Source organism: Plectropomus leopardus, chromosome 17, assembly GCF_008729295.1.
Source record: "Plectropomus leopardus isolate mb chromosome 17, YSFRI_Pleo_2.0, whole genome shotgun sequence".
NCBI classification, from domain to species: domain Eukaryota; kingdom Metazoa; phylum Chordata; class Actinopteri; order Perciformes; family Serranidae; genus Plectropomus; species Plectropomus leopardus.
The window spans coordinates 8,526,844-8,541,977 of NC_056479.1; the positions used below are offsets into that span (position 1 = coordinate 8,526,844).

The following is a 15,134-nucleotide window of genomic DNA, read 5'->3' on the forward strand; positions in this document are numbered from 1 at the left end:
AAGGTTTGGGGTATTATTTATAGTGTTGGAATAAAATGTTAAAAACTGTGTACGCGGCATAATAAGCGGCCTCATAAAAAGGTCGGATTCCCTTTGCGCAGTGCTTTCAAGATGAGAAAACAAAAGTTTGCAGTTCCAGTCACGAAAGGTTTTTGGCGCAGAGGTAATGTCACGGTATCAAGTGATTTTAACACATTACATAAAGATATACATTCGGATGGCAGATGTCAGGGAAATAGAAACACCAAAGTGGCACCCAAAGCTGTTGCATTCATCTTCAGTGATGCAAGAGAATGTGTTATCATTTAGGATAATAATCAGATATATTAGCAATAGCAGCTAACGCGTGGCTGTCAGCTTACTTTAGATAAATCCCTCCAGTGTGATACAAACAACTCTATATTGCACACACACCTCCCCCAGTCTCTAACGTGCTCCCCCTCCCTCTCTGCCTCTTTCAGCTCACTGAACTGAGTGAAATGTCTTTCCGACTAAATGATTTTTTTTTTTTTTTGCACGGTGGGAACGTTGCCATGGAGACAGCAGTACCCCCCCAGCCCCTCCTTTCACTTTTCTCTCTCAACAGTCTACAGCGTTAAAGCTGTGCTAACTGGTGCGTTGTCACGTGTGTATGTGCACACATGATCACTGTGTGTGTGTGTGCGTGTGCGTGTGTATGTGTGTGTTCTTCGCTCTTCTTGAACTGTTAACACTGTCAGTATGCTGCAGGTGCCCCATGATGAGTGTGTCTATATATACACTGCCTGTCTCCACTTCTACACACATTTACACACATCCTGCAAGCAGCTAGCCCCCTCTCTTCTCCAGGTTTTCCCATTTACGTCCACCTCCTCCTCCTCCTCCTCCACTTCGCTGGCATGCTCCCGCTCTTCATCCTCCTTCATTTGTTTAATCCTCTCCTACTCCTCCTTCTCTGTCATTCCCCTGCACATCTGAGCTCTTCCTCCTCTCTCTCTCAGTTGCAGATCGCAGCTGGTGTGCACCTTCACTTTAACAAGAGATTATAACCACTCGGCAAATAATACAATTATTATTTTTTTTTTAATAAAAAGGGGACCAAATCAGAGTAGGGAGGCCAGATGGAGCAAAGCACACAGGGCGAGCAGTCGTGTTCCATTTTACATTTAAGCAAAACGCGGCCACAATAAAGAATTCATGACAAAGTGGCTGAATAATTACACACGACGTAATGCACAGCAGAAAGTCGGAGAGCTTGGTGATAAAAAAAGGAGAAAAAAAAAGTTGGGTTCAGGCTGCTGCTGTCCAGGTAGACTGTCTAACCTCTAATGCCTGAGTCAAATATGGACTGTGTGCATGTGAGATGCCCAGGGCCTTGCATATTATATATAGCACACTGCCTGGGATGTGTGACAGTAGCTTCTCTTCTGCCTCCCCATCCAGTGGGATTAAAAAGAGTCAGGAACACAGCACTGGATGATACATATCCTTTATTTCCATTTGCTTCAGCCACACCGTTACTTACACATTCACCGATATTCTGCGACCTGGTACAGCTGTCCTGACTGAACCCCTCACTCAAATTCTCAGCATTAACCAATAAAAAAGTAAACCTCTTGAATAAATCAAATATAAAAAAAAAACAATTGAAAAAAAAAACAATTTTGAGATAAATACAGCATAAACAATGTTATTTCATCATCATTGTTTTTGACCACAGAGATAAACAATTGCTAGGTCTCCATTTAGTCGTCATTAGTAGTATTAGTATCAAGTTCATTGTCAGATTTTGCTTAAAGCATCACTTATATAATTTTTCATTGCATCAAGTTGACATCATTCATGTTAATATAAGCATGCAAACATGTTTCCCCATGACCATTCAGAACTGCACTAACACGAGAAGACAGCGAGAGAGAATACAGAGGAGGGGAGAAGGGAGAGGGGTGTCTTACACAGAAAGAAAGAGGGCAAGATGGAGGGATGTGAGATAGCAGAGGGAGCTGGAAGGTGGTGGCGGTGTTGGTGGGGGGAGGAAAAATAGAGTGAGAAATGAATAGGTGAGGGGGAGGTGGAGGAGTGGAGGAAAGGTAAGGATCGCTGGAGGAGAGAATGAGTAATCAGACAGTAATCAGACAGACAGAAACAAAAAGAGAGGGAGGGTAGCGGACAGCGCGAGGAAGAGAAAAAGGGAATGTGCTGGTTTCACTATGAGTTTTCGTAATCTATCACCAGGCAGTAACACAAGGGCTAAATAGGGTAGACACAAGCAAAGAGAGAGAGAGAGAGGCTGGGAAAGAGAGAATTATGGGGCCTCGAGACCAATAGATCAATACCATATCTACTTATACAAGCTGGTCGATAATCCACCAGCTGACAAACCACATGGAATACTTGCAGGTACGATGCAGGATGTGTTACCTCCCGAATACCCGATCAAGCATGCCGGTGACTGCGCTTGCAATAGTAAAGAGAAAGAAACTAGATCCCAGTGCCCTGAAACACACTCCTCCATAAAAGTGTGTGTGCAAGAATGAGAGCAAAATGGCAACGATTGCAATACAAGTAGCTGTAGTGAGGTGTTGTACTGTTGTTTTGCTGAGGTTACAGTCGTAGTAGCAGTGACAGACATGGCTTTATAAGTCCGTATCGGTTTAGAAAGGAAGTGCAGAAATTCCAGGCCCTTGTTTTCTCACAACACCTCCTCCCTGTTGTCTTGCTCTAAGGGGATGTAAATTTGTCATGATCTGTAGGCCGTAACAAATGAGCCTCCGATGTTTGTTTTTTTTTCCCTTCTTTTTTTGTGTGTGTGTGTTCCTTCTCGTAAATTTAATCAAAAACACACCCGACAATTCAATTTTCAATCACTGTGCCATCTGTTTTTTTCCCTCGGACATACAGTACACAAATTACTGAAAGAAGTACACGATCAACACAGTTACTTACATCAGGCAAAGGGTTAGAGAGGAGAGGAGGGTCGAATGATTGGCAGCTGATTTCAGAGACGACATAGACAATACAAACTAATGTCTATGAAAGACAGTGTTTCCCCACCTAGTGCAATGAGGCACGTATAGTACACGCACATTCTCAAACACACACTCACACACAAACACACACACACAAAATGGCTCCTTGTAAAGACACGGGACAGAAGACATTTGGCTCCGAGACAAGCGTTCCAGTCTTTGGATGCCGGGTTTCGGGAGAGTGAGGGGGTGGGGGTCAAAGACAGAAAAAGGACAAGGGAGGGGGTGAGCACAGAAACGTGTCACACACAAGGTCACAGTGACACACAGGCATACACACGCACATGGACGCGCCACAAATACAAAACAAACACGCCCACAAACACGGAAACACACACTAATAAAAGCAACACGGACGTGTGTGTCCTCCTAGAGTCTTGTCACGGACATGATGTGGACTTGAAGATTTTCTCAGTTGAAGCTGGACAATGACTTCTTGAGAAAAGAAAAAAAAGTCCTGGAATGATAAAAAATAAAATAAAATAGAGTGGTGATATCCTTCCCTGTGGTATATGTCCTCTAGCGAGTGCATTCCAAACAGATGCTGGTCCAATCCTAAACACAGGTTTCGTTCAACCTGTGTAGTCGTACTTTAGGAAAAGTCTGCCGGTTTGGCCAGAAAGCAGAGGACGATCAAAACAGTCCATGTCTCTCAGAAGTTCACACCATTGAATCCTCAGTGGACTGTAAAAATGGCATGAATAAACTCCTTACCTGATGGTTATATGTGTACAAACAACAGAGAGAAATTTAAAAAATAGATACTGATGACCACCATGAGGATGGTGACAAAAAGCATGAGGAAGAGGGACACATTTCAAGGTTGCGTTACATGCTTAAACCAATGAGTCTGTCCTCATTTTTTTTCGCTCCTCTGACATCAATAAAGACCACTGGACGCTTTTGTTGTCTGTCTCTGGGGAAAATAAGCAAGTTAAGTCTGAAACAAGACGATGTGGAGCCTGAAGAAGGCGTCCAAAATGGTCCGGGAGAATCCACCTCAAATGTTTTGTCCTGCTAAGAACTACGTGAGACGTTTTTCCCATACAGTATGGCACATACTGTACACCACTGTTGCAAAGAAAAATATCAACATAGTGATTTTCTTCTTTTATAGTCTGTACAAGGGCATGAACCTTTGGTCCTGGTTGAAATGACCATTCTAGGATGGCTTTCTATTTTTTCTATTTTTTTGTTTTCAAGAGAGAAAAAGTCACATCACACTCCCTCCTAGATGAAATACTACACTAATCTGAAGCACACATGAACTACGCACATACTACAAACTCTGTGTGTATTCGTGTGTGTGTGTGTGTGTGTGTGTGTGTGTGTGTGTGTGTGTGTGTGTGTGAGAGAGTTATGTATGTTTGCTCCCTTGTTATATCCCAAATTTACACCCGAAACCAGTCCTACTGTACCGTTTAGTGTCTGCATGTGTTTGTAAATGTGTAGTCTGATGCTCAAAGTGTAGCTTGTGATGGATGTTTTTTTTTTCTTCTTTTTTTTAACCCCCTGGCTTGGTAACGATGGCACAGGACTTAGAGGAGTCATTAGCAGGAGCAAAACAGCACTAGCAGTCGGACACTAGCAACGTCTCTGTGTCTCTCTTTCTTTGATGGAGAGAATTATTCACAGATGAGAGGAAAGAAAGGAAAGTCTGGAGCTGCAGAGATGATAATGACCTGAGGAAAGAAGGGATAAGGGAGAAGAGGCAGATTAAGCAAGAGAGAGACAGCACAGGGGGGAGAGAATATATAAACAGTATGCAGTACTGTAAGTTTGGAGGGAGGAGGGGGAGATGCATTACATAACCCATAACATCTAGATTATACAGATGCTTCTGCCTTAGAGCTCCTACATCTGACAGCAGCACAGCTTCCAATTTATCACATACTCGCAGTCAGGTCATGCCTTTAAAGATTCCACCAGTTTTACAGTGTAAATCTGACTTGAGAGCATCTGCTGCACAGTACGTGGATGTACTTTAAGATACATTCCAATACAGTGTTTAGAAATCAAGGGGGTATTGAATGTGGAATAGTGATGCAAATTTCAATACACTGTTGCCGAGAGAATTCTGCCACAGTGTGCGTGCAAGCATGTTGATAAGAAAACATAAATATACCTTTGTGTGTGTGTGTGTGTGTGTGTGTCAGATAAACCAGGAAAGGCTCACAGTTTTAATCGGAGTGAGGACTGTCCACCACGATATGTGGCTTAGGGGAGGATGTTGTAGCACTCTTCGACACAAATGTACCGATTGCTTTTTCCTGCAAGGAAACAGAGATTTTGCTTTTGTTGACAAAAAGAGCCACTTTTTAAAGAAAACATAAATTCATTTATAATACATGATATTTGAATATGTTCTGATATTAAGGAGCTGTATGTGACATTCAGCGCATTAATATAGCAGCAAACAACTTTTCTCTGAGTATCTGTCTTAGATATAGTGGAGTAATGGCATCCTGAGCAGAGAATGAAGTCACGCTCCCTATGTGTGTGTTAATTTGAGCCTCTCTGTTTTTTGTTGTGTTAGACAGTCCACCGGCTCAGTCACCTCCATGTTGAGAACAGTGCGCACACAACCTAGTCAGACTTTCAATCATAGATACGCTCTGAATGTTGTACAGAGCTCTTTAAATGTTTCTGTTATGAGAGTTATATAGAGTGCCACTGCTACATGTAGGCTCCTACTACTATAACTATTGTTACTATTGTACTTCACTCAAGTCTTGTACCTAAGGGAATTGTTTCACATTTTGGGAAATGTGCTCATTCACTTTCACAAGAGAGAGAGGTATAGAGTTAGAGGAGAAGATTGATACCATTCTCATTTCTTGATAGCAAATATGAGGCTACAGTTGCAGTTATCTTAGCTTAGCACAAAGACTGGAAAAGGGGAAAAACAGGTTGCCTGACTTGAAAGAAATGTTGTGGTTTAACAGCGGACTTGCTAGCTTCATATTTAGGGAGATGAGAGTAGTATCAATGTCGTCATTTAACTCTGCAACAAAAAACACATAAGCACTAAGAAGTACAATTTTGAGTATTTCCTTATTATGCTTCAGTATTTCAGAGGAAAATATTGTTTACATTGTTATAGATTAATTGCCCAACAATAAAGTAATTAAAATTTGTTCCACATAATGGCCCATTTTGCTCATTACATATTGTATATTTCATTTAGAAAATGTATTGGGTTATATTTTAATGCTAATACTTATAATGAATTACACAAATGTGAACCTTGTACTTATAATGGAATATTTTTAAAAACTGCTACTACTTCCTTTTCTTAAGTAAAACATCGGAATAATGATTTTATCACTGTTGCTTTAATGTTGCTGCACGAGTACTTCTACTGCTATCACTACAAAGACTGCTATTCCTCAAGTCACTCATACTCTTAAAGATAATGATAATCATCATACCATAAAGTCATTTTGGTTATCAGGCCCCGAACCAACAGAAGAACTGAACATAACATATGTGGTATGAGATCACACTCATGACACATGAATGCACACACTCACAGTCACGCTCACACACACACATGAACACACATGATCATATGCTCATTACCTCCACAAGCTGATGCCAGTGCTCTATTGGTTTGCGTGGATTGGCCAGCATGGCTGTCCAGTGCTCCCTCCCCGGACCGTCAGCTTCACTGCCCACACGACACATCCCTATAACCTCATTATGACCGATACTGGCACGCAGCAAGGGATGGAAGCAAAGACAGGAGAGACAGAGAGTGACAGAGAGGACAAGAAGGAGAGGGAGGGGTGGAGAAAGGGAATGAGCGAGGATATAATAAAGCAGGGTGAGAGAGGGAGACAGGGCTTGTAAGAAACAGGCAGGGAGAGTCTCATTTATCAACCTTGAGTACTGGGAAAACAGTACAGCAGCTGAGGAAGGATATTGAATAGCAGTTCACAAATACACACAGCCCCGCATAAAAGCTTGATGTCAGCGGGGGAGCAGGCACGAGCACAAACATACAAAAGCACACACCTATGGAGATGCCAAATGGAGGGCAGACTACATAATAGGAAGGCGGTGCATCTATACACAAACACATCAACCAGCCAAGTGTTGCTGCCAGCGTCAGACAGACAAACACTGGCAGGGTTACACTTCTTCCCTCACCATTAGCATAAATCATGCTTATTCATGAGGCGCCCGTCTATATAAAACAGGGAAACTTCCACCAGGAGGCTGACTCCTTGGGGGGGGGGGGCACACAGTGCATTCAACACATCCGCAAACCATGAAAATGTGACAACCCAAAAGAAACACCACGCTGCATGTGCAAACACACACTCAATAAGCAGCACGCTTCACAGTAATGATCAGTTTCATGTTAAAGCCCCCGGGGCACCCTATGATACAATAACACCTCAGCTTGCTCACCAGTCATAGTCCATCACGGCAATGATGATGGATACACTCTCTATATTTTCATTGGGAATGTCAAACACCAGCGCCTCGTTGTACGTGGGGTTCAGTGTGTTTTTCTTAATGGAAGTCTTCCTCTTTTTTAGCCTTCGCCCATCACAGATCAAAGAGGCCTTGACGTAAGGGTCTAAATGAGAGACAAGCGAGAGAGAGAGGGAGACGAAGACAAGGAAGGTGGAAGTGAGAGGTTTAAAAAAAAAGGGAGTTGTAGGAGAGAGAGGAAGAGAAGGGATGGGGATGAGAAGCAGCAAAGAAGAAAGGGAGAGACAGAGAAAGAGGGGGAGGAAGCATAGAGAAAAAGATAAGGGGGAGACTCCTGCAAACGCTGTTAGGTATTATGCTCACAGGTATCCGCGTCTGTAACACATAAAAAAGCATGAAAATCAAGTCACCTTGGCAAAGCTGGATTAAGAACACAAAGGGAGAAAAGCAGCACAGGTTGAATCACTCCAGTTATCCATTCAACATGTGCAGCTCGGTGACAGCAGCCAGGGAAAACACACACACACCCACGACTCCATTTTTATGCAGCGATTTTCAAGCATCTTTAAGAGACCTCAATCATCTCGGGATCACTGTGGCAATAATTGCGGCGTGTGGTCATTATCATTTGAGATCTCATTAATCTGTGGGGGCATTGCCGTTGCAATCATCAAGTGTTAAACTGAAGTATAACTGAAGAATAAAACCTTACGATAATGCTTTTGTTCATTCAATATAAGCCTTAGCGATCACATTGCTTTACATCAGTCTCACAGGTATAACTTGTTTTTGTCTATTCCTGCAGATTAGTACAAGGCTTGCTTGCAACAAAGCACATAACCATTTTTACTGGTTGTTGTGTTTGTAAGTAATAAACTTTATAGCTTTGGGTTATATATTCATAATGTATAAACTCCACCTCAGATTCTCTAACATAGTTAGAAACGATCAATCTGGCGATACAGTTCAGGAATTATTTAGCAAAGATGTATGGTAATTTACTTTTTTTGCACTTTCCCTCAATATGCTTCATCTCTTTCTACTTCAGTTTTTGTTTTAAAATCAGTTTTGACAAATGTCTTCTGCTTTTTTTTTTGCACAAACTTGTTGGTTAAACAAGAGTCATTATGATCGTAAAAGCAAAAGCTAGAGAGTGTTGCAGGAAAAGAGGGGTCGCATCCCCAAATCAAAATGCAACATAACACAAGTAAGTCAAATCTTTGCACTCAAGTCCCAAGTTAAGTCTCAAGTCAAGACAAGTCCTGAGTTAAGTACCAAGTCAAAATTGACCAATTCCAGGGCAAGTTCCAAGTTAAGACAGACAAGTTTTGAGTCAAGTCCTGAGTCATACAGACGATTCTGATTATTCTGATTCTGATAAATTTTGAATTTTGAGTCCTAAATATGTCATAATCAATGAATCAATGAATGCCTTTTAAATGTTAATTGGAATTGTCGTGTCTCCGTCTGTAATTTTTCGAGCCATGTGTTTAACAAAATGTTTTGTATTTTTTCTCCTGTCATGTCTTATCTGTGTGTGTGTGTGTGCGCATCTCTCTCTGTTTTAGGTGCAGCTCACTAGTGAGCAGTGACTAATCGTACTGATTGAGAGCAGCCGTGAGCTGTGGGCAGAGCCTATAACAGAGGCTGCATGCCCTGCTCATTCTGTCTCTGACTCCGTGCACCCAAGACAGCTTTTTGTGTTTGGTATAATTTTCTTTGACCTTCTTGTAAAGAAATGTTTTCTTTATGCATTCAACCTGGTGTGTGTCTCTTATGTTGCGACATTTGAGACAGTCGTAACAGGTCAAAAGGCTCATCTTTAAGTGAAGTCCAAGCCAAGTTGTAACTCTCACATATGTGACTCAATCTGACTCCAGTCCTGACTCAAATTAATAGTGGAATAAAACTATTTTTTCAAGAAACTGGCACCATGTGCACTTTGTTTATTCATTTATTTTGCTTTTATTTAACCAGACAAGTCAACTGAGAACCAGTTCTTGTTTACAGTGTGGACCTGGCCAAGAGACAGGGCTTGTGATATTTGCAAATGAAAAATGTTTCTACTGCAAGTTTCACCAGTTATTAATCAAAAATAAGAAATAAATCTAAGAGAACTCAAGGAGTCAACATGCGTCACCAGCGGCTGTTTTTTCCGACAGTATTAAAGCTGTTCTCTGTCATATTTTTCCTTCTAATGAGTTTCCCGTCAGATGGCTTGCTGGAGGTGTCGCAGCAGCATGACGTGTGTGTGTGTGTGTGTGTGTGTGTGTTTGTGTTAATCCTTTACCTGAGAAACCAGTCAGGTCCATGGCTTTGAGGTTGGTGGCCTTGATGATTGTAGCAGTGAGCCTGCCTGCAGTGGGCAGGTAACACAGCGAGAAATTAAGCTCCCCGAGATCAGCCTTCTCCTGTAGGTCACCACACACACACACACACACACACACACACACACACACACACACACACACAAACACACACACAAAGGGATCAGAACTGGAGCAAGGACGTTGTGATCACATATCCACATGGCACCAGAAACAGAGTCAATTAGGAAAAACACTGACAGACAGACATTCTTTGGTGTGCTATGATTGTCTGTGGCCCGATAAGAACTACATCTGTGACTGACGGCGGCTGACAGCGGGCATCCTAATGCAGACAGGCAGAGTGTTTAGGCAGTGGGGAAGTGCCGTCACTGTAAATGAATCATATGCCAATCTGTCGATGTCCCCGAGTGGAGGAAAGTGTTAAGTAGAGGTGACGATTCTCCAGGCTTTTTATATCTCTTTCCCTCCCCTCCCATCTACTGATCTTCTCACTGCCTGTGGTCTCAGTGGCACCACAGTAATGACACCGGCGGTATTCAGGTCACACTGTGGCATGATGACTCCTTAGTGGCTTTGAGCCTCACTAATCAATACTTCCCCAAGTGAAACACTAAAATATGATGAAAGGCTGATGCTTTGAACTTATTTTAAAAAATGAAACATCCATGCCAAAAAATTAAGACTTTGCTCTGTCTAATTTGCTAATAGCCTTCTATGAATATTTCATATAAATCTACTTGGACGCCCTGTGATAAAAAGTTTGGATGTGGCCAACGGTGCCTTTCCAGTAATCTTTCTGGACTCTTCTGAGCTGTATTTTCATATTACCAGACTCTAAATGTACTGCAGATAATTCTAAGTCTGCACTATTTCTGTACATCTGCTCTATGATCTTCAGACATTAAAGTGCTTTTTGTTGTGTCATTTGATAGACAAGGAAGAAAATAATCATTTGAATCCTGCAAGAACGGAAAACTTAACTACCAAAAGATACTTCATCTTAAAAATGTAAATATCGCTGAATTGATGGCACTGGAATATTTTATGTTGTAAACCATTTATGTAAATGTAGGTGGCTTAAATTCCCTTTTCTGATTTTTTTTTGAAAGGAAGGTCATTTCAAGTTTTTTCAATTTTTAAAAAATCATACTCAACTCCAGATTTTTCATTGAAGCGTTTGAAATTCTTTTTCTTGGCATGTGTGAACACAATCTCACAGAACAGGGGTACAATTGATTCCATTAACCCTTACATAATGTTCATAAACCTTCACAGAACCATTACAGTTAATTTTGACCCTGCCCAAGAATCGCCTCATGACAAGCGTAAATACCAAATTTTGAACCACATAATGTATGAATTGCTTATCTGACATTAATAAATGGGTGATTACTCCTCAATAAATTTTTCAGCAGGGAGATTTTTTTAGGTTTACACTACTTGGTTATAGAGAAAAAAAACCCTACTATCACACAATAACATATCCTATTTCACTTAGACATGAAAAAATAACAGCCATACTGATTTAATTAAAACTGAAAATGGCAAGACCACTCTGGAACAGGGGGGTTTCATATAACACCATTTATAGCCATTACAACCATCAGACCCTTCCTCTCTACTATATCATAAAATATCTAATATAATATAGCTATTATTTTAACATTAACTAACATTTAACCAACAAGCAAAAACCAAAAAGTGATTGAAAATCATAAACCACTCTTAGTATTCGCAGCAATGGTAGGACATCACTGTTGCTGTGATACCATGAGGTGATCTGGCATCTTTACATGCCCCATACATCTGTAAGTTGAATATAATTTATATTATGGATCTGAAACATGTATGCATGCATGTACAGCCCACAAGGCAAATTGTGCAGATTGTGTAGACAAAAGCATATCCACATTTGTTTTATTTTCCCCTTTGTACTGTAATGTGCATAAATCTTATTGTATTTATGTTTAATGTTAGGCTACATACTGCAATACCATTTTTGGACATTCATATCTTTATTTTTAATGCGTTTTCTCTTTCTTCTAAGCTGTAATTCAGATTCATTTTCACACCATACATTTCTGCTGGAAATCTAGAATTGAAACTGTCACTCGTGTCATGTTTGATATGCTCCAATCCTCATTCTATCCTATTTATCACTGCTCAGGCCAATAATTTTGCAGCTGCAACTGCCCAATATCACTGCAAGGCTCATTCAAATCTAATCTAATCTTACTTGCAATCTCCTTCAAATGAATGTGATTGTTTTGAGGGTTTTTTTGAAGCAGAGCTTGGTCCTTACCGCAGTGCCCTCCACGATGTCCCTCCAGACGGGTTTGTCCCCGCTGCCCTCGCTAAAGTCCAGCAGGTTGTCCACCACTACCTGGCCGATCAGGTCATGTCTGGAGAAGCGGTCGAAGTCGTACACAGAGAAATGCAGCTTTCTGGAATGTAGCTCATTCAGCGGCACGCTGAACTGAAACGTCTCATTGAACACTGGGTTTAAGGTCTTTCTGTGGACCTGAGAGAGAAAGACAGAGTTATAATTTATAGTAACATTTTAACATTACAGCCCACAATTTATTATTTTATTTAGTACATACAGTTTCAATGCGTAGGTACAAGGGAATCAGTACAAAAAAATGAGGGGGGAACAAACATCATATTACCCTGCAACACTATAATTACAGTGAAAAGGGGGTTAACATGGGACTACTTTCTTTTATAGCCCACATACCCCTGACTCCTACTGTAATAATGGGTGCTTTTGGCCACATGTCTGCATTACTGATTCCTGTATTTATAGCTACACAGGTGCACCCTTATTTCCGGGCTTAGCCTGATGCTTTGCTCCCCAGCAATTAAAAAAAAAGAATACTATATTAATAATATTAAGTACTCAATATTCAAAATCTTTTTACATTGTTAATTTCCTGAAGCATTTTTTGTAAATATGTCATAATTCTTTTTTCAAGCTCCTCAACTGGCAATTTTCTCATGGAAGAAAAACCTTTATGTCCTAACCCAGCCTTTAGTAGCTCATCAGCAGCTCGAGTTTACCTGCTGACCTGTGACTCTGCTCATCAAACACACAAACTTCTGCTTGCTTTTTGTTTTGCAAGCAACTGCATGCTATGCCATGGCAAGTTGTAATATAGAAGTAATTTTAGTATAAGCTACATGTTCAAACTGATAACCAATTCAGAAGAAGAATAAGAAGAAGAGCAAAGTATAACTTTATACTTCTTCCTATCCCTTTTCACAAATGTAAACTGATGCAATTTGTGGATGGAATTTAAAGTCTTTTTGAGTTTTTTTCTTTTTGTTATTCATATGTTTTTAACCACTATTTGTGACTGAATAGTTTCTCAGTAATTTACTGAAGTGTCAGCAGATACATTTTCTGGACGTGCCCCAGTTGGTGCCTTTCATGTTACCATCATTTTCACATCTGAGACTTTTGCATTGCTGATTGCATTCATGTCACAGACTTCAAAATTTCCTCAAAGATAAATTCAAGACAGATTTTGAAAAAAAAACAGCAGCCTTTTTGACAACACTTAATGCTCTTTTGAAGATGCCTCCGAAATCAAGAAAGACTTGTATTTTCCTGGTATAAAAGGTATTCGATACGCTGCCAGGTAAAGTACATTTTCAAACTGTTTAACAAGATACGTCTGGATTTCTTCCACCAAACGAACTGGATATTTCTCATACCAGCAGTATAGGGAAGACACTGAGGATTCTGGGCATGTCTTCGAAAACACAGTAAGTGCTGTCAAACAACCCGCTGGTTTTTTCAAAGTTTGTCTTGTTGCTTTTATCTGTGTCTCAAATGTAACCATTAATGCAAAACTCTTATTCTTTAAAACTCTGCTTATCTAAGTGGCACAAAACTGGAGCTATATTTGGTCACAATCCTTTTCTCTGAAACCAGTAGTCGACAAGATCCTGTTTCTTTTTTCTTCTTTTTAGTCAAATCTTTGGCACTGAGCTCTCAGTGCTGTGGTGTTGAATATTTTTCCTTAGATTTGATTAGTTAGAATCTTGGTGGGGTATTTTTTCCCTTTTTTTCTGTTTTCTGCTGCAAACCACCCATTTTTTCCAAAAACAAACTGCAAACATAAAAGGCGTCACTCCCTACGAACCAAAGAGTTTTTTTTTCCTCACAGAAAAACAAGAGACTGCTGTAATATAAAAGCTTTGATTAACTGCCTGTAGGATGAATCACAATTTGCTGAAAGCAGCACAACAGACGTTATTGCATGTAAATGTCATGAATCAACATATTTCAAACTGACCTACAAAAACCAGACATATCAGGACACAGAGTATTCCAGAGAGGTTTGATTTTCCAAACCTGCCAAAATGACCTTTAGCAACATAATTAACCTCTACCGCATAGGTTGACCTTGCTCCTCCGCCAGAGGGAGAAAAGTGAATTTCACCTTTTCTTGAGGGATGAAGAATCAAATCAAACCTGCTGAAATTAAATAAAAGACCAAGTACAAGGTGCAGGATTTCTTTCTTTCATCCTCACAACACATTTCCTTTTGTTAACTGTATTTATTCCAGGTGAATCTACCTCTATTTCTGTATGTTGTGTTTCCTGCCTTTTCCATCTGTCTCCTCCATAACACATCAAATAAGACAGATCATTTTGTATGCAGCCTGATTGAAAGGGAGTGGCTGTAATTTCCTGCTCATCATGTTTTAACACATCACAGACAATTTGAATTTGTCTTCAATATCATTCAATCTCCAGTGCACTTTTTTCCCCCTACTATTTGTTGATTTACTGGGGGGATTTATTTGCTATGAAAGCATTTGATATGAACGTTGTCACGAAATGAGGCTGATGATAATTAAAATGTGACACATGCTCGATTTGACTGGAAATCCAACTTTTGTCACTGCATGAGTGGGTCTGTCACTCCAGCTTATTAGCACTTGATGATTACTTGTTAGCTTTGGATTAAACGTGCAGCCGATGGAGACGCTGCGCCTTTAGAAATCAGCAACACAAAGCTCCGGTATCTACTAGGTGATGTCTGCTTTGCTTTTGAAATGAGTTGGAGGGATAAAAGCGTGGCAAAATTTGAGTGGTGTAAAAATTGCATGTTAATGAGGGGGTGATTGAAATGAAACAATCATCTGCACTCTAAACAAAAGAGGAGCAGTATTATGCAAATGACTGAAGCATTGACTCTTTTCAATGGCTGAAGGGGCTTTTGTGATATACAGGAGACAGATGCACAAAAGGGGGAAACCAAAAGGGAGAAATTTCAAACTGCTACAGCTTCATCTTCACTGAAAACGTACTTTTCACACTTTGTACGGTCAATTGTGACAG

At 40.4% G+C, this 15,134-nt stretch overlaps 1 protein-coding gene across 1 annotated transcript in view; it reads right to left on the minus strand.

The window, feature by feature from the left end:
* Positions 1-3,470: 3,470 nt before the first annotated feature.
* syt3 (synaptotagmin III) overlaps positions 3,471-15,134 on the minus strand; it is a 37,737-nt gene continuing 26,073 nt past the window's right edge. The window contains exons 8-13 of the mRNA XM_042505840.1: positions 12,084-12,302; positions 9,742-9,862; positions 7,425-7,596; positions 6,591-6,720; positions 5,185-5,278; positions 3,471-4,690 (exon numbers count right to left, since the gene is read on the minus strand). Of these exons, the coding sequence (XP_042361774.1) occupies positions 5,189-5,278; positions 6,591-6,720; positions 7,425-7,596; positions 9,742-9,862; positions 12,084-12,302 (732 nt within the window). The 3' untranslated portion in view covers positions 3,471-4,690; positions 5,185-5,188. The remainder of the gene's footprint in view (positions 4,691-5,184; positions 5,279-6,590; positions 6,721-7,424; positions 7,597-9,741; positions 9,863-12,083; positions 12,303-15,134) is intronic.